At 45.0% G+C, this 24,898-nt stretch overlaps 1 protein-coding gene across 7 annotated transcripts in view; it reads left to right on the top strand.

Annotated features, from left to right (window-relative positions):
• The window catches only part of LOC147636592 (glycine-rich protein), a 64,830-nt gene that overhangs the window by 4,631 nt on the left and 35,301 nt on the right, over positions 1-24,898 (top strand). For 3 of the 7 annotated variants that reach the window (XM_086800019.1, XM_086800016.1, XM_086800015.1), the window contains exons 4-9: positions 12,794-12,875; positions 13,111-13,190; positions 13,309-13,332; positions 13,444-13,568; positions 13,738-13,948; positions 14,013-14,078. In XM_086800019.1, coding sequence (XP_086656145.1) covers positions 12,794-12,875; positions 13,111-13,190; positions 13,309-13,332; positions 13,444-13,568; positions 13,738-13,948; positions 14,013-14,078 — 588 coding nt within the window. The remainder of the gene's footprint in view (positions 1-12,793; positions 12,876-13,110; positions 13,191-13,308; positions 13,333-13,443; positions 13,569-13,737; positions 13,949-14,012; positions 14,079-24,898) is intronic. The other 4 variants (XR_015266171.1, XM_086800018.1, XM_086800020.1 and 1 more) reach the window with 2 other exon arrangements.

Below are 24,898 nucleotides of genomic sequence, written 5' to 3'. Positions count from 1 at the left end.
CCACTGCTCTGTTTTTTTTGCGAGCAAGAGAGGATCTTTTGTAGCCCTATGGGCGTCTTTATATAACTAATGAAAGGATCTTTTCTCGGGGAAAAAAAAAAAAACAGAATCAGGCATCTAACCAACAGTCAGGTAAGGGGGCATCCAACACCAAAGACCAGAAGAAGAAAGGCCAGAATAGCTCTTCTACTGGGAAGGAGCGACAAGATGGACCCAAGAAGACACCCAAAGAGAAGATCAAGGAGGGCCTTACTGGAGGATTCCTACAGGCAGATGAGAAGGAGCGGTACTTCAAAGAGAACCGTTGTTTTTTCTGCCACCACATGGGAGAGCATCTACAATGGCTACCTCTCACAATCCGGAAACATGTGCACAGAAAATCTTAATCCATACATAACATCATGGCATAATACATAGGCATCTGGCAATACATAAACATGCTTTAACCACTAAAACAATCACAAGACACAATGCTAGGGGCTAAAGTTGGGCCAGCACCTCGCCGCCCCCCCCCCAGGTATCTTTATTACCCAACAAAGTGTTCCAGTACAAGAGAATGGGTTTCATAGAGTAAGCACTCTATAGGCTGGCACCAGATACATCTAGAATATGATGAAAACAAGTAAAACAATTGCCTCAGGCCTTGATCTTAGCCTTTCAAGAGTTCTTCGGGCACAACCATACTCTAGTATGTGATCACACCCTCAGTAGAGCTGTCCTGAATAAGCAGCCATGAAAAACCTTAGCTCTGGCCACTCGAAGGTTCCACCCTTAGAGCCACAGGCCTCACATAGGTCTAAACACTGTTTGCCTTCGATTTTGTCGCAAAGACCAGGCGCATTTTCAGGAGCCCCGGACGAAGGGGTGGCTATTTGACACATTAGTCACATCGGCATTGATGTATGGAGCAATTAAACACGACACGTGCCTCCCAAGCCTAAAGTGACATATCTCAAATGAGATACCAACTAATTCCACGCTAGCAAGTCCAGGTGTGAATTGGAGTGAATAGGAGCATCTCTGGGGCTGGTTGGCTTCTTCTAGGGTTGCATAAAAGTTGATTGCTTGCTCAGACAAAAGTGATTCTTTTCTCTCTCTTCTGATGCAGGCGATTGCTTTTAGCTCATCTCCAGGGCAGATCAAAATCATGTCGGACAGGTCACCGCAAGTTCAGAGAAGGTTGCCCTGTTGTTTGCCTTGAGCCCAGGGCCTTTGGAGCATGCAAACTAACACCTCTCCAAACCCTAGAGTGTTCCACACACCAGAAACAGCTGGAAGATAGGCGCCTAGTTGCTTTTTGGCTTCTCTCCTCCGAGATTAGCAACTCGTGGAGCTAATATTGCATGTAGAGCTGCCCACCCTTGAGAGTAATGGCCAAGTTTCCTTAAAAATTGGTCCAACTGATGTGAACACTTTGTAAACTGTCCGCCCAAACTTAAGTGTATGTGAACACTTTATAATTTGTCCGTCCAAATTTAAGTCTATGTGAACGCTTACACTCATAAACCTTAGTATAATAAAATATAAGTTGTAAATTGAGTTTGGGGTCACTTATCACCTGCAAAACACATAAGACCACTGTCTCAGTCCCAAACAGATGTGCACACACGCGTCCACAGGGTTTTCAGGCATCCCCGGAGCCCATGGACAATCACATGGAGAAATACCAGGCATTGTCAAGGCAACTAAGACAAGTCATTCATGCATGTCAAATCACACAAATGCTTTATGCACAATATTCTGGATTCCATCTCCCAACTTATTTATCTTGTACAGAACTTCCATCAGACTTCATCAACATGCCAAGAACACAAAAACAAGAAAAAGAGTAGACATCACCTTGAACACAATATTGGGTCCAATCTCTTCCCCACGAAGTATCGGCATCCTCCCACTTCTTGGGTATTTATGTCTTTATTTATAAAAATAGCCCATATGCCAAAAATAGTTGCACGCTTATGCATGGGCTTGAGATTTTGTATCATTGTTGGCTGCCCACTTTTGTTATACTTGGGCGTGGACTTATTGATTTTGTTGCACGTGAATTAGCTCTTGGGATTCTTCATGTATTTGCCCTTTAGTGGTTTAGATAAGAGGAATTTATCTTAGCTTTGGGTTAAAGCAACTTCTATTTTTGTAAAGAGTATAGTAGATACTACGGCCAAAAATACCAAAAATGAGAAAAAACCTTCCCGGCAATTACTCACGCTTAATCATCGCCATTATGTCCCAACCATACCGGCTTACGAGCACAAAGCCCATCAATCTCACCAACTTACAGGTTGTCCATTCAAACACATTTTAGTAACACATGCTAAAGTTACACAACAACTCATAAGCATTAAATCCAACACTTAGTTTCAACCATCCCTAATTTCATATGTCCTACACTATGAACATAGTGGTAATTAGGTGTCCCCAATTAACCACAGAAGGACGGACGGACAAATCGTGACAGTTATCAAAGAATGTGTCAATAAACTTCCGGTGTTCCTTGAGTATTAACCACAGTGGTAGGAGCATTAGTAAGGCCAAAAGGCACTACTAAAAGCTCATAAAGGCCATAAGCGTCTCGAAAAGCCATTTTATGGACGTCTTGAGGTGCCACTCTGATCTGGTAATAGCCATTTTTAAGATCAATGCAGCTAAAACGAGAAGCTCCTCCTAGTTTATTCAAAATATCATCATGCGTGGAATAGGAAACCTGTTCTTAACCGTGATCTTATTCAAGGCAGGATAATCCATGCGATACGAACCATCCTTCTTTTGTACCAATAAAACTAGCAAACAATAAGGAGAAGAGCTAGAGCATACTAGCCCTTTCTCAAGCAAGTCGTTAACTTGCGTCATAATCTCCTCTTTGTGGCTGGCACTTACCCGATAAGGCGGCCTATTAAGAGGAGAACTACCCGGAATTAGATCGATGTAATGATCTTTGGGTCTCTTTGGTGGTAATGCACAAGGCAAAGCATCACGAAAACAATCGCTAAAACCATGTAAGAACTTTAACCTTTTTTGCGTCAAATGATCCACATTCACATTAGTTTGAGCATGTTCAATTTCATCTCTGACAAAAACCAAGTAAGAACAAGTAGACTTTTTCGTTACTTTGCGAATTTGTACATGATTGACAATAGGTATGGTGCTTCTTGGAGTACCAACATTTATGACCACTTCCCTACATCTATGCAAAAAGTTAATTTCTTGGACTCTTAGTCCTTCTTCGGCTCCATACGAACATGCCAGGGCATTCCCAACAATACATCACATCCCGTGAGTGGATCAACCAAAAAGCTCTCATGATCTAGATAGCCGTGGACATGAATGCAAAGTTTTCGAATGATAGGAGTTACATTAACCCCTTTACCAGCAAAAGCGCCATCAACATTCATTTGCATACCATAATCTAATACATCCAACCCAATAGCTAGAGCCATCTCTTCAGAGATAAAATTATCTATAGATGCATCATCAAAAAGAAAGAGAGCGGGCTGATCCTTCAATTTCCCTCAGGTCTTGCATATGGTTTTGCTCTCAGCAGGTTGTCTAGTATTACCTTGCACATTCGGAATCACATTCACATTAGGCTTCTCTGCCTTATTCCTTGCATTCTTGGGACTCTTTGGACACTTAGGATTTCCAAGAAGCATGACGAGAATGAGAGGAGGCATCATCAGACTCCTTAGAGTTTGCATTAGTGACATGATGGGGAACATTCTTCACCTCTCCTTTGTCCTGCAAATAAGACATAGCCAATTCCTTGGAATTCTGGTATCCCAGCTGTGAGCTATGGCCTCAAAAACTTTGCCATCTGGAGTGTTCTTTTTCTTAGACTGCAAGACCCTCTGTACATAGGGATCTTCCTATATGGCCCACAGTGTTGCAGTCTCATCATGATAATGCCTAACCTAGCGTCTCAGAGTTTCCAACTTAGACAACACATTGGCAAGTGGTGCGGCAAGTGGTGTGTTATGTACATCCCTAGGCACCTCATCCTGCATCTGCCTGTCTGGTGTATTCATCACATGCTCATCATCACTTGCATGTTCAGCCATGAGTGCAAACCACAAATTTTTGCCAACACAAAAATTTCTCCACCCGGAACGCTCTATCTACTACCCTCAAAAAGAGGATTTACCACAGACTAGAGAACCGAAGCTCTAATACCATTGTCACAATCCGGAAATGTGTGCACAGAAAATCTTAATCCATACATAACATCATGGCATAATACATAGGCATCTGGCAATACATAAACATGCTTTGAAACCATTGAAACAATAATATGAAAGCCGGCAAAAGACACAGCACTAGGGGCTGAAGTTGGGCCAGCCCCCCTTGAGGTATCTTTATCACCAATAGAGTGTTCCAGTACGAGAGAACAAGTGCCAGAGAGTAAGCACTCTATAGGCTAGCACCAGATACATCCAGAATATGATGAAAGCAAGTAAAACAATTGCTTGAGGCCTCGATCTCAGCCTTCCAAGAGTTCTTCGGGCACAACCATACTCTAGTACGTGATCACACCCTCTAGCAGTAGAGCTGTCCCGAATAACCAGCCATGAAAAACCTTAGCTCTGGCTGTCAGAATACGCGGCGGAGATGATGACCAGATCTGGGAACACAAGAGCAAAAACGCATGCAGAAAAACAGCACAAGAGAGAGAGAGAAGTAGGCGTGTGACTCTGCTCTGATATACACAAGAAGATCCCGAATATGATACAATAAGTGGTATGGGGCTGGGGGCCTATATATATGCCCCCACATCAGCAGTCGGCCTGCTGTAGGGCAGCCGACTGGACACAGGAACCTCCACGACTGGATAATAACAGTCGGCCAGCATCAGAATGGGTCGGCCAGCACCAGAAGAGTCCCACGACTCATGCACTGCAGTCGGCCATGTCACAGATGCAGTCGTCCAGGCTCAGGGTCCTCCTGCCACTACTAGACTGCCTCCCATGCCACAGAAAAATGGGAAAAAATAGGGGAAAAATGCGGGGAGTGAGGAAAAATGATAAAACACCTGATAAGGGCAGGCACACCCACAACAAAGGCCCTGGTGTATAAAACTGGACAGGAGATGACTTCTAACACTGGCCACCCGAAAGTTCCACCAGGCCTCACGTAGGTTTACACACTTTTTGCTTTGGATTTCTGTCTAGCCTCTTAGGGCTGCGTTTTGGTGGGAGGAAGGGACCTACATCAGCGTTTTCTGATTTGGACAGTTTTTTATCTTATGAGGTTTGGTCCTATTGGTTGCATCAATGATGACAGCTTTAGATTTGGCTCCCGTACCACTTTCTTGTTATTTCCTTGATGAGGAAGACAAGTTGGATGGTGGTAAAATTCAGTCATGGAAGTTGCAGGTTACTTCTATTCTCAGGGAGTATGGTTTGATGGAGTTTCTCTCGTACAAGAATCGATGCTTGCTGGACCTTGCCTCTGCGGAGGATGTGTGTCGGTGGAGGAAGACTGACAGACAGATCTATGGCTTACTCCTCTTGAATTGTCAGGATTCGGTTCTTCGACACTTCATCTATGCTCTTGATGATGCTTCTACTTTCTATGTGTGGCAGTTGCTTTGTGACCTATATGGTGATGTGAGTGATCGGGAGATGGTTTCTGCTTCTGGGTGCTATGTAGCCAGTGATCTTATGGATACTTCTTTTGGAGATGTTCCTGCAGCAAAGGATAGTGGGCTAGTTTTGCTCATTGCATCTAAGGAGTTTGTTTCTCTTGTTGCGTTGCCTTCAGTTTCTGTGCATACTTCTCCTTGCCAGGATGATATCTCTGGTAATGTTTTTGAGGAAGATAGTGGGCTATCTTTGCTCACAGCTTCTAAGGGGGATTTGTCTCCCCTATTGCTTCGCTTCTGACTCTTTCTTCGACGCCCAGTGACGAGGATGTGTTGCTGGTCTCTTTGCCTTCTATGGAGGAGCCTGCTTCTACGTTGTATGATGCTATTCCAATTACCACTACTATGCATGTTCCTATTTTCCTTTCTCTGTGTGAGGATTCTGGATTGTGGTCAGGTGTGTCCGTGTGACCGTGCCTGGGGCACAGTGATACTTCCAGGGCTTGAAGTATTTGGATTTGGATTTGGTTGGGCTTGTGGAGTCCCGACATCAGTTTTCTGAGAGGGTAGTGGAGTTCTTACATCTGGCGATGCCGACCTTCGAGGAGGATGCTATCGTAGAGCATTTGGCTACTCTTGGTACAGAGTTGGAGCAGATGGACTCTTTTTCTTTTGAGGGTAATATCTTCTTGGAGCTATAGGCTTCTAGGGATTTCTGTGGCACTGTGTTTACATTTGGGTTTGGCACCGATATTTGGAGCAGCACGACGCAGCCTACATGGTTGTTTTCTTCTAGAGTAGTGTACCTGGCAGCTTGTTCTGTTGCTTTTGTACCAGAGTTGCTGTGGAGATTGCTTGTGGAGATTTCCTGGTACCTGTTGGGGAGGATGTCACCAGCCTGGACATTTCCCAGTCTGAAAGGGGTTTGGTGGACTCCAGGATGTCTGAATATTTGGAAAGTACAAGCTTTGGGAATGGGGGATTATCCTACAATACAAAGGACCACACTCCTAAAATTTAGGAGAGTTGCTATTTTTGGCCCGACTCCGATGGAAATTTTGTTCGCGTCATTACATCTGGAATTGAGCAGATACCAAGAGTTGGCAAAGTGCCTGTGACAGAATGTCTACCAGTTGGGATATTTTTAGAGGTAAAGATTATGGAAGGACCCATCTCTTAGATTGGGACATGTGGCAAGAAAGTGGACCAAAGTGAGACAAGTGGCCTGACACTTGTTAGAAAAAGGGATCAAAGTGAGACAAGTGGCCTCACACTTGTCACTTCAGCTATTGTGTGGCTCTCCACTTGTCATCGTAGCCTTCTCTTGCCATTTTAGCTCATGGGAGGCCCAAATCTATCAATTGGAGCCCTCTCTCTTCATTAATAGAGGCTCTCTTGCTGCACACTAGCCTCTACCACCGTTACAGGCTGCCCTAATGATGGCTACTCTCTTTCTCTCTCTCTTGAAGGCTGCCCATGAAGAATACCGGCTGTTGGGGACTGTTTTGGAGGCTTCCATCGCGAAGAAATACTGAAGGCAAGGGTATTTAATCATTTATTATGATTTCTAGCCATTGTACTTGTTGCACTAGCATTTGTACTTGCTGTACCAGCCACCGTACCAGCTATACCAGCCACTGTATCTGATGTACTAGTCATTGTACCTGCTGTACCAGCATTTGTACTTGCTGTACCTGCTGTACCAGCCACCGTACTGGCTGTACCAGCCATTGTACTTGTTGTACCAGCCATTGTACCTATTATACCGGCTGAATGGAGAGTTGTACTTGCTGTACCAGCTCTATTGCATGAAGACCCGTGGTTTTTGGGGAAGAATCAGTACCCACACGGAGGTATATGGATTATATTGTTGGCTCGGCATTTCTACAGCCTATGTTCCGGCTTGGTAGCCTTGTGTTGGGCTGTGTTATGGCATTTGTATAGGGATAATCCGGCATCTCCCGTGGGGAGAGTAAGGCCCTCAAAGCTTGTACATGATATTATTCTCCTTGGGTAATAAAATACTCCAAGGGGGGGGTCGGCCCGTTCCGGCCTCTATGCGGTGTCACACGTGCAAGCTCTATTTTCAGCATTTGTGGATGTTTTGTCCAGCTTTATGTTTTATGCAAAGTGATGATGGATATGTGTTAAGGCTGTGGCCATGTTTAAATGTTTTAATATGCATTGATGGTATCAACAAGTGTGTCAAAGGCCCTAGTGCCCCGGGCACCCGCCGCGAGTTTCATTGGTATCAGAGCATAGGCTTTCTTGGAAGCGGAGGCTTCCTTCTATCAATAAGAAAGAGAAAAGATCTCAAGTGGGGACCACACTTACCATCATTGCTATTAAGCATGGCCAGCCACTTCAGAGCCTATGAAGCATGAGCATGAGCAGTAGACAGCTTGTTGATCTAAGGATTTATGAATTCACAAAATTTATCTTGGAAGTATGGAGCTGGCTTTATGTGCACACGTTTAGCACTCTTTCCATATGAATATTGTGGATTATATTATCAAGCTTACAGGCAAGCTATATGGAGATATATCTCAGGATATCTGAAGGATATGGTGACGAGATATTTCTTTTGGCTTCATGACCTGGCAAAGAAAAGCTAAGTATACTTTGAGTTTGCAAAGTTAGTGCTTTTGCTATGAAGTGTTTTTGATGTTCACTAACCCTTGTATAGCTATGTAAGGAGAAAGGTGTTGCTGTTTGCCTTGAGATGGTTTCAGGGAAACATTGTTTATGGCTCCCTTTAATGGGATGAATTCTTTTCATGGCTTCCTTTATTGGGATGGATTATATCTATGGAGATTTCTTTCTTGGACGAGATTTATATAGATATTGGGCTTCACAAGCAATTTCTATGGACGAATCTGTCCGAGTTTATAGAGAAGAAATCTTTGGATATCTCATGGATATGATGCTTTTATGGATAAAGTCCACTTCTACTCCAAGGTGTGTGGTTAGCACGGAGTATGTGGTAAGAGTTATGGTATACAGGGATTATGGTATATAGGTCTATAGATTCCTGGACTTCTTTTCTAGGGATTTGGATCCATCCTTAGGTTTATGGATTATGTTTATGACTCCCTTTTACTGGGATGGATTATTCTTTTTGGCTCCCTTTATTTGGGATGCATTGGACTTATGAAACTCATGGTTCACATACCCTGTGTAGTGTTCTCTTGTCCTACGTGCTCTCTTGAAGATTGTTTCTACCATGTGTGGGTGGAACAATAGAGAGCAGATGGAAGAGAACATGGGGACTTCAAAGGGTAGTGACAAGCACAACATACCCTGTGTAGTGTTCTCTTGTCCTACGTGCTCTCTTGAAGATTGTTTCTACCATGTGTGGGTGGAACAATAGAGAGCAGTTGGAAGGGAACATGGGCACTTGAGAGGGTAGTGTGAGTTGGTGGCCGAAATGCCTACAAACTATTGGTGGCCGAAATGCCTATAAACTATGTGTAGCAAAAATGCTTATGGAACACCAGGTTATCTATGCGTGCGAGTGATTGTTTTATCTTGTTACTTGAGCCCACCTCTCATTCAAGGTGTGTGGTCAGAGTACCAACACGGAGTGCAAGTGGTAAAGTGGACATGACGGGACTTATGTCTATGCCAAGGGTCATGTGGACCGATGTCTTGTTGGCAGGAGACTTATTTTGTCTCGCCCATTTACTTGGGACATGGATTATGATATCTGGACTTATGGGACTGTTTTGTTTGCCCATTTACTTGGGACATGGATTATGATATCTGGACTTATGGGACTGATTTGTCTCGCCCATTTACTTGGGACATCATTATGATATCTGGACTTATGGGACTGTTTTTTGTCTCGCCCATTTATCTTGGGACATGATTTTGATATTGGTATTATGGAGACTTATTTAGTCTCGCCCATTTCTTTGGGACATGGATTCTTCAGTTATATTGGATTTTTGAGACTGTCTCGTCTCGCCCAATCGATGGGACATGATTATATCTTGAATATATGGCTTGAAGCTTAAAGTTGCGGACAACTTTTAAGAAGCTGGGGAGGATGTCACCAGCCTGGACATTTCCCAGTCTGAAAGGGGTCTGGTGGACTCTAGGATGTCTGAATATTTGGAAAGTACAAGCTTTGGGAATGGGGGATTATCCTAGAATACAAAGGACCACACTCCTAAAATTTAGGAGAGTTGGCCCGACTCTGATGGAAATTCTGTTCGCGTCATTACGTTTGGAATTGAGCAGATACCAAGAGTTGGCAAAGTGCCTGTGACAGAATGTCTACCAGTTGGGATATTTTTAGAGGTAAGATTATGGAAGGACCCATCTCTTAGATTGGGACATGTGGCAAGAAAGTGGACCAAAGTGAGACAAGTGGCCTGACACTTGTTAGAAAAAGGGATCAAAGTGAGACAAGTGGCCTCACACTTGTCACTTCAGCTATTGTGTGGCTCTCCACTTGTCATCGTAGCCTTCTCTTGCCATTTTAGCTCATGGGAGGCCTAAATCTATAAATTGGAGCCCTCTCTCTTCATTAATAGAGGCTCTCTTGCTGCACACTAGCCTCTACCACCGTTACAGGCTGCCCTAATGATGGCTACTCTCTTTCTCTCTCTCTTGAAGGCTGCCCATGAAGAATACCGGCTGTTGGGGACTGTTTTGGAGGCTTCCATCGTGAAGAAATACTAAAGGCAAGGGTATTTAATCATTTATTATGATTTCTAGCCATTTTACTTGTTGCACCAGCATTTGTACTTGCTGTACCAGCCATCGTACCGGCTGTACCAACCACTGTACCTGCTGTACTAGTCATTGTACCTGCTGTACCAGCATTTATACTTGCTGTACCTGCTGTACCAGCCACCGTACTGGCTGTACCAGCCATTGTACCTGCTGTACCATGTAGTAGGGGTCAGTCCGAAGGCCTACGCAGGGAGGGACAGCCTTGCGTGGGTATCAAATACCCTTAGCTAGCAGTTAGGAGTAGTCGACAGCCACCAGTGGGGCTTGGGCAGCAAGCCAGACTGTAGTGGGCCAGCAGCCAGACAAAAGCCCACGACTCACTTGAGCATTTAATGCAAATAATCTTGTCGTGGCAGATAATTAAATAGGCCAACAACTTCTAAACCAATTGACTGGCACTTTATGGTCATATAAAAAGGTGAGCCATTCCTAGTCCATAAATCATCAGTTAAAAGTCTGAGTTCTCAACAACAGTCAAGCATGTGTGCTTAGGCATCTAGCCTTTGCATACTTTTTGGCATTCTTTGTGCTTTCAAGCCAAAGGCACACCAACCCTCAGTCTCGGCCCTCGGGCTAGTGTATTCTCTTTGGAGATAGCTTCATAGTCGCCTACAGCTTATGCACAATTCTGCCCAGACAAAAGCCCACGACCCACTTGAGCATTTAATGCAAATAATCTTGTCGTGGCAGATAATTAAATAGGCCAACAGCTTCTAAACCAATTGTTTGACTAGCACCTTATGGTCATATAAAAAGGTGAGCCATTCCTAGTCCATAAATCATCAGATAAAATCTGAGTTCTCAACAACAGCCAAGCATGTGTGCTTAGGCATCTAGCCGTTGCATACTTTTTGGCATTCTTTGTGCTTTCAAGCCAAAGGCACACCAACCCTCAGTCTCGGCCCTCGGGCCAGTGTATTCTCTTTGGAGATAGCTTCATGGTCGCCTACAACTTATGCACAATTTTGCCCAGTGTTTGGTCACTTTGTCCTTAAGTTTGGCAATTAGTGAGTCAGTTTGTCCGCTCAGTCTTATGGACACAGTTTAGCTTATATTCAGATCTCCAGAAGAAATAAAGCAAATACTCTTGCCTGTGTTTTTTTTTTTTTTGTTTGGGGGGGGGGGCGCTTTTAGTGGGTAATTTGGGACCCCATCTGGTGTCGTCTCGACTACATCTTTCAGCTTATGTATGCTGTTTAAAGGATTGCTAAAGACTCACTAAACTCAGGTTTAAAGAAGGCCTCGTTGTTTCACACTGTCCTAGCTTGGCGTATGCTAGAGATGGATCCCATTAGAGGTAGGACAAAGCATTTGCTAGCTCATGTTTGTACTTTCATGAGAAGAAGTTTTGTTTGAGCACCATTTGGGATCTTGGGCTCCACATTAGACAGAGGTCAGACTAGATGTGACGGCAAGACAATATGAACAGATGGGTGACATGGTAGGCACAAGAAAAGTTACGACACAGCCCATTTGGCTAGGCAGCATTTGGAGTGCTGCAGGAGTTTTATATGTTGCATTAGGCAGCTTGTGGGCACCTTTGTGGGACGTGCAACCCCCTGGGTTTTCCCAAATGTGGGGGCAATAGGATTTACTGCCACATGGTTGGCTGACCTGCAATAATGGGTGGTTCAACTGTTTGCAGGTGTCGAACTGGATGCAGCTGATTAATAGCTGGCCATTAAAAAGAGTAGGCAGCTTGTGGGCACCTTTGTGGGACATGCAACTCCCTGGGAAGGATTTGCAAGTGTGGGGCAATAGGATCTACTGCCACATGGCTTGCTGACCTGCAATAATGGGTGGTTCAACTGGCTGCAGGTGTTGAAGAACTGGATGCAGCTGATTAATAGCTTGCCATTAAAAAGAGTACAACACCCCCCTCTTCCCTCCCCGCCCTTTTGTTCTTCTCTGTTCGAAGCATCCATCTCTTTGCAAGGGCTCTTCTCTGCAATGCATTTCTGTCAGAAAATTTCAGCAGTTATCTCAACCCTCTTCCTTGCCAGGGCACACGTGCAAGGTAATTCACCATAAAAGCTTTAATCTTCCATTCCAACTATCTTTGAATCAAAATTCTTGTGAGTATTGTGTTTTCGATGCCATGGATCCCTCTTTTCTTGGTTTCTTTCACTTCTCAAGTCATCTACATGGTTAGGGTCGAGACTTCCATGCCTTTGCAACCATTAATCAGATGTTTCGCTCAAGAGGATGGATTTTGGAAACTACATTCTATGGAGTGCAAGATCAAAGATGTGTTTAGTAGTAAATGTGTTTTTAGGCGAATGGTAATAATGCTTTGTGAAGTGGCCACAGGCTACCATTGGCTTTCTGTTTTAGGGTTAAGAAAAAGTGTGTTGATTAGGTTTGCTACAAGGTTAAGAGGCTTTTAGGAGGACTGTTTGAAATGCTAAGAATCATAGTGTATGCTCAACAGGATCGTGTAGCCTCTTCTTTGTTACATTTGAATTGCTTGTGTATCAGAGGAGGTTCCGTCACAGTGCCTTGCAAGAGACTGGAAAAGATTTAAATGCTGGCTTTGAGACGTTTGTGGAGAAGAGGGAAGGTAATCAACTGCCAATATAAAAGTTTTTAGCCACATCCTTGTTCTCATGCTCTTCTATACACTCTCAATGTTATTCAACAAAGGGCCTAGATTACCTTCATCCCAGCTACCATCCCTAGAGAAATCTTTGTAAAACCTGGAAAAAGGATGTAATGGTATCAATTTTGAAAACTATCTCTGAAATGGGGTTATAGTGGGTCTGCCAGAGTAATCTTTGCTTTCTTGCTTGAGTTAGATTCTGATAGCGGTGGGTTTGGTGATCTTTTGGACTGCTTACGAGGCAATAACATCCCTCTGGAGAACATTCATTTTGTGGTGAGTTTTGGGTACTTCTCTTCATCATTTTGGATGCTTTTATGACTGGTTGTTTGCACATTGCATTTTCCACTTTTTCACATATCCTGGGATTTAGCTTTTTCGTTTTTGCTTGCAGACTTTTCGCAACAATCTCAACAAGGTAAGTCAGCGTTGGTTGCAGCCAGAGATTTAACTTTGTTGTTATTTCGCGTTGTTGTTTTGGTAGATTTTCTGCATGTTGTGTATGATTCGGTATGGTGTACTCTGTCAGATTCTGGGAACAGCATACAACAGAGCTGAGCCTTGGGAGATGGGTGTTCATAAACGTCGTGGGACTGTCTACCTTGACGTGCATAAACTCCCAGAGGGCCTACGTGATGAGAGACAGCGTAGGATGTAAGATTTTTCGTGTTTTATGTTTCTATTTGGCATAGATAGATACATATTCTCATTTTTTATTTTTATTTTTATTTTCTGGACTCATAGAACAAGACAGATGCCTCACCCAGACCTCAACACATGTTTCTAAGCCTGACTGTGTGTATAAATTGCGAGCATTGTACAGGATGTATTGGGGATACGCATTCGAGGATCTTGCAACCGAGCATGGTACATCTGAGGAGGATTCAGAGAGCGTCGATGCAAATGTAGAATTCTGTGCTCTCATCAGGACAAAGCTTGGGGCCCACCGTATCATTATGGGTGCAGAGATGGATTGCCATGATGGAGTGAGGGATGGGAAACGCCAGTATATTGAGCTGAAAACTAGCCGAGAGGTACCCGAAACTTCAATGTACCTTTAGCACTTGCATTTTTAGCAAGTTGTGACAAGGGTATCAGCTTGTGTTGCAGTTAGACTCTCGCACGGTTGAAAGGTTCCAAAAAGACAAGCTGCTCAAGTTTTGGGTAACCATCTGCAATCAACCCTTCAGCATCTTCTGAATGATTATGATATTAGGAGTTTAGCTTCATCTGGTATCCAAAACTTGACTATTTGTGCAGATGTGCTGTTATTGTTAGACAGCTTAATAATTACGATTTGAAACCCTATTTAGATAGCATCAAGAAATACTTAAAGCAAAGCTTCTTGATCCTTCAAACATGTGAATATATGGATTTATTAATGTCTGTGAAAGGCCAAAATTGGCTTGAGTTTAAATAGTGTGTATACAATCTGTAATAGGAGATTCCTAGAGCACCGCCTAAATGCAAAGAAATGAAAACTTGGCGCATGATAGAAAAGCATTGCGAAGTACAGATGGGTTCTGGCCATCATATGCTTCTGTTCCAAACTTTGGCCAGGTTCGTGGGCATGGGTAGCTCCTATAGGATCGTGGACAAGTGGCAAAGCCTATGTACATGGGTATGGGCAAGCAACGGTGAATTAATGCCTCCTTCCTCCCTCTTCTGCACATGCAAAAATCAGCAAAGATTCTATCTTCTTGATCATAACCAAGCTGTATAGAAGGATTTTTGTTCTCATAAAATTTATGAGCTGAATCACTTCAATTGCTCTACTGCTACCTTGAGATGCTCGAATGCTGGTTGGCGTGCTTTTGGACTTGTAGAACAGTCCTAAACATATACAAGGCTGGCTAGTAGGCTTTGATTTGTCCCCATGCTTTGCACATCTTCAAGGCTTCAGCTGTATGTCCCTTGCACAATGGGCACTATATCCTTATGGGCCTTATCATCACGAGACTTGCTTGCATCAGGGCATTTAGAAGCCATGTGGTCTTTGCTACCACATCTAAAGCACTCTCCCTCATGCATATAGGCAACCTTTTGTTGTGGAGACAATTTAAAAGCTGTCTGCTTGCCTCCCAGCTTCTTAACAGAGGCAATTCAGCTTTCTTGGCATCCTTATGCCCTCTTTTCGGTGGCTGTCCACTGTCTTTCAAATCCATGCCAATGTGGCGAAGTTTTGACTTTTCGTAAAAATCTTCATCACAAAAGCTATTTCAAATTGAGAGATGAAAGACAAGGCTTTAGTGGCATCAAACTCACCATTGAAATTTTTGATTTTGATGACCTTCTCTCACAATTTGAATTCTTTTGTCTGCCTCGTGGGGCATGGATTCTCTGTCCTCTTTTCCTTCCGCTTCCCTCTATGCCTGGTGATGGGTGAGCAGTTCCTCTTTTCGAATCCTGAGCATCATTGTCTGTGCCATGGGAAGTGTTGTGGGAGGGTGTACTACTATGAGTAGAAGCATGTTGAGATGTGACGGAGACTTTCTCTTTGTGACAAGCAATCAATCTCATCCTTTTGGAGGCCGCACCATGAGGGTTGAGACAAGGTGGCTTCTCTTGAAAACAAGCTCCCCATCAGAAGTCTGTATTACATCTCCTTTTCAGATCAAATAAAGGACAGCCATCCCCTGAGGTTTAAGAGCCCCAAGTCTTGAGCATAGGTAGAAAATGCATCATTTTCCCAAGCAGCTTGCGTTTTAGAGCTCAAGATTTGTTGAATGTCTGGATCATTTTGGATAGACTTTAATTTAGCATTCTTCTCTTCAAGTTGTCACTTCAAAGCCTTCACTTTGAAACTTTGTGCTTGTACTACTGCCATGTCCTTGCTCTCTAGGAGTAGCATAAACATGGCTAGTGGAATGGCTAGCTATTTTTGCTTAACCACACTAATAATTAGTGTTTCTGGAGATGGGAATGCCTTCCTTTAAAAGAAGGAAGGCTAGGCTGTGATACCACACAAAATCACAATAACCATGCAAGATGGCTCAGCATTGGGCCCGGAATGGGCTGACCCCCCTTTGAGATATTTTATTATCTAAAGTAGTATTTAGGTACCAAGCATTGAGGGCAACTCGCAGGGCTGCCAGATTACAGCTTTTGATGAAAACAAATATGAACAATAATGCAGAATCCAGATGAAGGATTCCTCTTAAGGGGCAATCGAGCTGGACCACCAAGAGCCAAATCATAGAGATGCATTCCCACTCCAAAACATCTTGGTCTTCGTGGGTCTTCTTCCCTTAGTGACTGGATATGCGGGGAGACTCCACACTGCAAGCATGCAATAGCCAAGAGGCTTCAGTCCTTGCAGGATGTTGTGCACTACGATGAAAATTGGTGAGTCAAGACAACAATCATAAAAGGAGTGTTCTGAAACTGATCCCGTCAAGTGGGAAGGACTCCGTTGGACACCCACACGCTTAATAGCACAACTTTAAAACCACAAATTTGAAAATGGACAACTTTAAAACAACTTGAATTTAAATGAACAGAAATGGAAAGATGGACACCCGCACTGGGGCCGGAACGGGCCGACCCCCCCCTCAATATATGATATATTTATTGGGAGTATTTAAGGAATACAATGCTCCATGGGTTCTGAGAACCAGATAATGTCCATGTACATATGAAAACAGTACCAAACAAATAGGCTCGAATTTCGATGTAGAGACTCGAAGCAGAACGACCACTAGTGTGGCCCAATCTCTACGGTCCTGTGCTTTCACTGGACTCCGCGGAGAGCGCCTCAATGGTGTTCAGAGACCACGCACAAACAGGCGCTCTCGTACTAACGCCTGGCTCTCCCGATCTCAGCACCTTTGGACCGAGGTTCGCCAATACAGCTTGGACAACCCGGCACCGAACGGGTGTTGGCCGAGCGGGATGAATCTTTTATCAGATTTAAACATATAATACTTTACTCAAATCTGAAATTCACTTACTTGTAGATGGTTGATAGGAAACCAATACTTGTGGTTCGCTGAGGATGAAACCACAGAGTTGCCTTGTGTAGAACTATCAAGACAAGCACCACCACGAAAGGCCACAGCCGCCTGCTGTGAGAGAATGAGCACAACTTACTGATGGTGGACAATGTCCTGAGGGTAGAGAAAATGGCAGCCTGTTAGTAGCCGCCTGTGAGAGCAGCCACAACAGTCCTTGTGGAGGTGGAACCCACGTCTGAGTGCAGAGGAGAAAAACAGCGCCAGCCTTCAAGTATGCTGCCGCCTGTGGGGGGTAGTTGCAGCCAGCCTGTAGAGGGGCAAGCGCAGCCGGCAGCAGAGGGTACAGCCCGTTGGAGGAGTCGCCTGTAGAGGTGGAAAGAGAAGGCAGCCGCCTGCAGAGGTGGTTGCAGCCAGTAACGCTTGGCTGCAGACTGCGTAGCCCGCCTGTAGGAGTGAAGGTGGTGTAGGCGCAGCCACCTGCAGCAAGTACAACCGCCTGTACTGGAGGAAAAACAGAAGTGCAGTATACTTAGCAGTCGCCTAGGTTGCCATGAGGAGGAGCAGCCTGAAGGAACCGATAACGATCGCCGGTTGATGAAAAAATCAACGCCAGAAGGAAGCGATGGCTCCACGCTTGAAGAAGGGAGTCTCTTTTAATAAAATTAAAGTGAAGATAACCTTAGAGATACCCACGCATGCATGTGGGGGATTAGTGGGGGTTGGTGACCATGCCCACCCCCACACTCACTTAAAAGTGAGGCTCCCCACCTTGGCCCCTAAGTGGGTGCCCAAAGGGGGTGCCCACTTTTAAATAAGTGTGAACCCCTAACCTTATAAAACAAAGGGGTTAGAATTTGAATATTAAAACAACAAGTACCATATACTTACCACCTGTTCACATGCACTGAAACTTGTCAGAATACAGGGCAGACTTCACGACTCACTGGCAGGCGTCCCCGCTCAGTAAGTAACACGTCAAGCAGGCAAACACACAAATACATGTCATGCGAAAACAGTTTCAAGCATACAAATCATGTGTGCATGTGCAAATAGTAACATGGACATATCTCCCGTTCATGGAACAAGTACAAAATATCTGTCGGCACAAAACTGGCACGACATAAAAACATAAAACCTGGTCTTCCTATGGAGTGACAGTCCCATAGGTAAGACACAGTTCCAGGCACGAGTCTCCCTATGGTGTGACAGTCCCATAGGCAAAACACGGCACGAATACTGGCTCTTCCATGGCGTGACAGTCCCATGGATCGAACACAGTCCAGGTCATACACGGGTGGCACTGGTCTGGCTCCCGTCCATACGACACCATCCTGCTAACACACGGGTGGCACCAGTCTGGCTCCCGTCCATGTCAGCAAAATACTGGCCTCTTCACATGAGACACTGGCCTGGCCTCAAGTGAACGAGACGCAAAAACTAGGAATGGACCAAATGGTCGGCCAATTGGTGACATCCCCCCGGGCTTCTAAAGAGTTGACCTCAACTTAAAAGCCTGAAGATATGCCTGTATAACAGTTGCGGATAATCTGCAAAATAATCCTCATTTACCCATTTGGCATCAATAGGCAAATAATTCTTAAACTTCACAAGGTATCTCCTGGAAAGCTTTCCTGCAGGTAGCTTTCTCTCCTTGTGAAAAACAATCTGTTCTGGCTGGAGGATCTCCTCAAGCTCTTCAATTTCTGGCGGATCTTCTGTGACAGGCTCATCAGGATCTGGCCCCACATATTTCCGAAATAGACTCACATGAAAAGCATTGTGAATCTTCCAATGACTAGGTAGAGCAAGCCTGTAGGACACTTCATTGATCTTGTGAATCACCTTGAAGGGTCCATAATAGCGAGGAGAAAGCTTAGGATATGATCCTTCTCGTCCTGGCCTCTTCCGAAGCCTAGCCTTCTCAAATTTCAGCAATACCCAATCACCTTCTTTGACTTCCATGTCCCTTCTATGCTTGTCAGCAGCCAATTTTTGCTTATCCTGAGATCTTGCAATGGCTGTCCGCACCTGACCAAAGGCAACATCTAAGTCACGAACATATTCATCAGCTGCAAAAATCTCATCCTTGGTACGAAGGATGGGTGGCAAGACCACTCTGCCATAAATAATCTCAAACGGAGCCTTTCCTGTGGAAGCATGGATCGTATTATTGTAGGCAAACTCAACAAGTGGAAGATACTTCTCCCATGCACTCTTTTGATCTGCCACATAACACTTCAACAAATCCAACACGGCTGAATTTGCAGCTTCACTTTGGCCATCCGTTTAGGGATGATAAGCTGATGAAAACTCAAGCTTAGTACCCATATTATCAAACAAAGCCCTCCAAAATAGGCTTGTAGTCCTGGGATCTCTATCCCCAACAATGGATTTAGGCATACCATGATGCTTGAAAATGTTAGCAAGAAAAAGCTTTACCATATGATCAGCTTTGATGGTTTTCTTGACGGGCAAGAAGTGAGCTTGCTTGCTAAACCTGTCCACAATAGTCCAAATAGCATCATTCCCATGCTGGGATCTAGGCAAATCCATAATAAAATCCATCGTGATACTTTCCCAAGGTTGCGAGGGAATAGGCAATGGCTGAAGCAAACCTGGAGGCTTTTGCCTGTCAAATTTCACCTTTTGGCAAGTGATACATGCACGCACATAAGCCTCAATGTCTTTACGCATGCTTGGCCAAAAGAAATACCTCTGAATCATGCGAGTAGTAGGCATAATACCTCTATGACCAGCATATGGTGGAGCGTGACATTCGTCCATAACCTTTGAACGCAAATCCTTCACCACACATAGGCAATTATCGTTCATGAGATAGCCCTCGTTGATAACATAAGAGGCATGTGAATGACCAGCCATCAAATCAGTCCATATATGGCAAAAATCAGCATCCAAATGATACAAATCTCTCATAGCAGATAGATCTCCATGAGAGGCCACTGAGACTGCAGCACTTAGGAGGAGATTTGAAAACAATCAAATGTATGTGTGGTTGTGACACAAGTGCTACCTCTTTACTTCCTTGCCCTCTATGCATGAAGAAATCAAAGCAAAAGTGCAAGAAGTAAGATGAATTACGATGGATTGATTGTTGGAATTAGGGTTAGGGTTTCAACAATTCACACACACAAGATAGAGAAGCTTGAGAGTACACAAACTGTTAAAACCCTGGATCCTTGGTGATCTTTTCGGTGATCCACCAATGGGCAGCAGTGCCTTTCAGAAACATGCTAGCATGGCGCACCTTCGACTTTTCTATAAAGTCCTCATCGCTAAAAGCAATGTCGAACTGTGCCACAAATGCTAACACCTTAGAAGCATCATGTTCACCATGAAAGACATCAAATTTGACAGATTTATCACCTGCTTTGAACTCCTTGAGCTTCCTGGCATGAGGCTCATGGTCTTCTCTTTTTCTTTTCCCCTTATCCAACGGGGTAGCCCTGTCTGCATGGGCTCCATGGGCCGTCATAGAAGCTTCATGGGGCACGGTGGCATGTGCTCCACGAACTCGAAGCTCAGATGCATGTGACTTACCTGCATATGGCATGGTCTCTCCATGAGACAACTCAGAAGGCAAAATTTTTCTGGAAGCAGACCTGTCACCATGAGATACATATCTGGCATGCATGTGACTTTCGTGCCCTCCATGAGCACTGGCATACATAAATCTATCAGGCTTAGTGCCTTGTGGAGAGGATGCATGTCGAGAGGTGACAGTCACCTCTTCCTTTTGCATAAAAGATTTCAGCCTCTGGGATGCGGGATCTCCATGCTTCAAACGAGGTGGATTTCTGAATTTCAGCTCTCCATCATCCCCCTCTTTGATATCACCTTTGCGAAGGAGATAGGCAAGTGCCAACTCCCTTGGTTTCTTGCCCACTTCACGAGCCATTGATTCAAAGGTTACATCAACCATAGCATCAGCCTTCCTGGCTTCAATAGCACTTTGCAGATGGGGATCTTCATGCAAAAACTTCAATTCTTGTTCCTGAGCCTGCAAAAGTTTTCTCATATGTTCCATTTCAGCCCTCATAACATCAGGGTCTTGTTCAAGCATAACTGTCTTCCCTGGAGACAGTTGACCCTTGGATTCACTATCCATAACCCTTTCAAGGTTCTTGTGCCTACCACGCAGGGCATCAGACCCACGAGAAGCACTAGATGGACCCCTCGAATTTGGTACTTCCAAAGGGTTGCCTTGGCTGTCCATTGTGTTCAAAGTTTGCTAAAAGCGGGATGTCCAGTACACAGGTTCGTTTCCCCACTAGGAAGAGAGAAACAACCGTGCTCTGATACCAATGAAACCGATCCCGTCAAGTGGGAAGGACTCCGTTGGACGCCCACACGCTTAATAGCACAACTTTAAAACCACAAATTTGAAAATGGACAACTTTAAAACAACTTGAATTTAAATGAACAGAAATGGAAAGATGGACACCCGCACTGGGGCCGGAACGGGCCGACCCCCCCCTCAATATATGATATATTTATTGGGAGTATTTAAGGAATACAATGCTCCATGGGTTCTGAGAACCAGATAATGTCCATGTACATATGAAAACAGTACCAAACAAATAGGCTCGAATTTCGATGTAGAGACTCGAAGCAGAACGACCACTAGTGTGGCCCAATCTCTACGGTCCTGTGCTTTCACTGGACTCCGCGGAGAGCGCCTCACTGGTGTTCCGAGACCACGCACAAACAGGCACTCTCGTACTAACGCCTGGCTCTCCCGATCTCAGCACCTTTGGACCGAGGTTCGCCAATACAGCTTGGACAACCCGGCACCGAACGGGTGTTGGCCGAGCGGGATGAATCTTTTATCAGATTTAAACATATAATACTTTACTCAAATCTGAAATTCACTTACTTGTAGATGGTTGATAGGAAACCAATACTTGTGGTTCGCTGAGGATGAAACCACAGAGTTGCCTCGTGTAGAACTATCAAGACAAGCACCACCACGAAAGGCCACAGCCGCCTGCTGTGAGAGAATGAGCACAACTTACTGATGGTGGACAATGTCCTGAGGGTAGAGAAAATGGCAGCCTGTTAGTAGCCGCCTGTGAGAGCAGCCACAACAGTCCTTGTGGAGGTGGAACCCACGTCTGAGTGCAGAGGAGAAAAACAGCGCCAGCCTTCAAGTATGCTGCCGCCTGTGGGGGGTAGTTGCAGCCAGCCTGTAGAGGGGCAAGCGCAGCCGGCAGCAGAGGGTACAGCCCGTTGGAGGAGTCGCCTGTAGAGGTGGAAAGAGAAGGCAGCCGCCTGCAGAGGTGGTTGCAGCCAGTAACGCTTGGCTGCAGACTGCGTAGCCCGCCTGTAGGAGTGAAGGTGGTGTAGGCGCAGCCACCTGCAGCAAGTACAACCGCCTGTACTGGAGGAAAAACAGAAGTGCAGTATACTTAGCAGTCGCCTAGGTTGCCACGAGGAGGAGCAGCCTGAAGGAACCGATAACGATCGCCGGTTGATGAAAAAATCAACGCCAGAAGGAAGCGATGGCTCCACGCTTGAAGAAGGGAGTCTCTTTTAATAAAATTAAAGTGAAGATAACCTTAGAGATACCCACGCATGCATGTGGGGGATTAGTGGGGGTTGGTGACCATGCCCACCCCCACACTCACTTAAAAGTGAGGCTCCCCACCTTGGCCCCTAAGTGGGTGCCCAAAGGGGGTGCCCACTTTTAAATAAGTGTGAACCCCTAACCTTATAAAACAAAGGGATTAGAATTTGAATATTAAAACAACAAGTACCATATACTTACCACCGGTTCACATGCACTGAAACTTGTCAGAATACAGGGCAGACTTCACGACTCACTGGCAGGCGTCCCCGCTCAGTAAGTAACACGTCAAGCAGGCAAACACACAAATACATGTCATGCGAAAACAGTTTCAAGCATACAAATCATGTGTGCATGTGCAAATAGTAACATGGACATATCTCCCGTTCATGGAACAAGTACAAAATATCTGTCGGCACAAAACTGGCACGACATAAAAACATAAAACCTGGTCTTCCTATGGAGTGACAGTCCCATAGGTAAGACACAGTTCCAGGCACGAGTCTCCCTATGGTGTGACAGTCCCATAGGCAAAACACGGCACGAATACTGGCTCTTCCATGGCGTGACAGTCCCATGGATCGAACACAGTCCAGGTCATACACGGGTGGCACTGGTCTGGCTCCCGTCCATACGACACCATCCTGCTAACACACGGGTGGCACCAGTCTGGCTCCCGTCCATGTCAGCAAAATACTGGCCTCTTCACATGAGACACTGGCCTGGCCTCAAGTGAACGAGACGCAAAAACTAGGAATGGACGAAATGGTCGGCCAATTGGTGACATGTTTAATGTATGTGGGGGGTATGGGTCTTCCGGCTCTGCAGTTGCGTTAGAGCACTCTGGAGGTGGTGCTGAGGCAGCCAGCAACACTGCAATATGATGGAGTAGCAGCAGCGCTGGCAGGGTAGCAGAGGAGGGTGGCACAGCGCTGCCAGGGTGGTGCACAGGCAGAGCTATGGGCAGAGTAGCAGCAGCGATTGAGTGTCACGTGCACCCATGCACTGTGGTACACGGTGACACACTGGCTCATCAACAATGCAAGAAACATGTACAGAAGTAGCACCTTGATAGGATATTTTGTTGTATGCCGTGACTCCTTTGTGAGCCCTAGTCCGGGACATGTCAGGCATGAGCTACGTAGGTCAGTCTCCCAGCCATAGAGGTCTGTTAGGTCAATGTGAGGTCAGTCCTCTTAACCGACTTTGGAGAATTCAGCAAGTACTCCTCATGTAGATGTCAGCCTTAGGCCAATCCAAGCAAGTGGACAGCCTTCATTGTGTGGGTATCAAATACCCTCAGCCATCATCTAAGCCCAGTCGGCAGCCCTACATAGGGCCTAGGCAGCAGTCGGCCAGCAGCCAGGAAAAGCCCACGACCTTAATTAGCATTTAATGCTATTGACCCAGCCGTGGCAGATTTAAATCAGGCCGACAACAGTATATGCCAGCTGACCAGCACCCATAGTTGTTTCTCGTACCGGTACGAATGGGTTCGTACCGTACGGTTCGTACGGTACGATACTGTACGATATCGTACGGTACGAGGGGGTTTTTTTTTTCTTGAAAAAAAAATTCCAAATGCTAAAAAAAAATATAGAAACCTTGCTTTACAAAGATCCCAAATGCTCGCAATACTTCGCAACTTTCATGTCCACTTAGTATTCCATATGGGGTTGTTGAGAGACCTAAAAAATCTGGCGAGGTAGAGTGGTAGTGTACACTTGATTGGTAGGATGAGAGAATCTTGCGACATCACTTGGGGATCCCTGGTATAGGTAGGCTAGACGATTAGATTCTCAAGTTATGCACGAGGGAGAAGATTTGGACATGGCCATTTTGATCTAGAGAGGAGTCCCTAAACTTATCACCCTAGATGCACTCCTCGTATTTGTGCAAGGACGGTCCCTTAGTCATAAACGCTACACTTGGTATTGCATTACCCATCCAGGTTCTTTTTTGGAGACAATCGGGAGATCCAACCGGGAGAGACACATATCCATGTTGTGGTTCCTCAAGCAGTGTAGACTCCTCCCCTCCCAACCTTCCCTCACATTCAAGCTTGAAGCTCCATATGTTGTAAGTGTAAAAAATAAAAACCGTATTTTATTGTACGGTATCCAAAAATTTCATATCGTACCAAAAATTCCCGTACGGTATCGTATTTTCGTACCGTGACAACCATGCCAGCACCCTATGGACATATATAAAGGCGAGCCAGCCACAATCCATAAATCATCAGATAAAAATCCAAGTTATCAACAAAAGTCGAGCATGTGTGCTTAGGCAACCAGCCTTTGCATACTTTCGGCATTCCTTCGTGCTTTCAAGTCCGAGGCATCCAAAGCTCAGTCTCTTCTTAGGGTTCTTAGCACACCAACCCTCAGTCTCGGGCCGATGTATTCTCTTCAAAGATAGCTTCACAGTTCGCCTACAGCTTATGCACA

The sequence above is a fragment of the Cibotium barometz genome, chromosome 7 (assembly GCF_041138505.1).
Source record: "Cibotium barometz isolate CiBa-2024 chromosome 7, ASM4113850v1, whole genome shotgun sequence".
Classification (NCBI taxonomy): domain Eukaryota; kingdom Viridiplantae; phylum Streptophyta; class Polypodiopsida; order Cyatheales; family Cibotiaceae; genus Cibotium; species Cibotium barometz.
The sequence above is the reverse complement of the archived record's forward strand: the minus strand, read 5'-3'. Positions and strand labels throughout refer to the sequence as shown.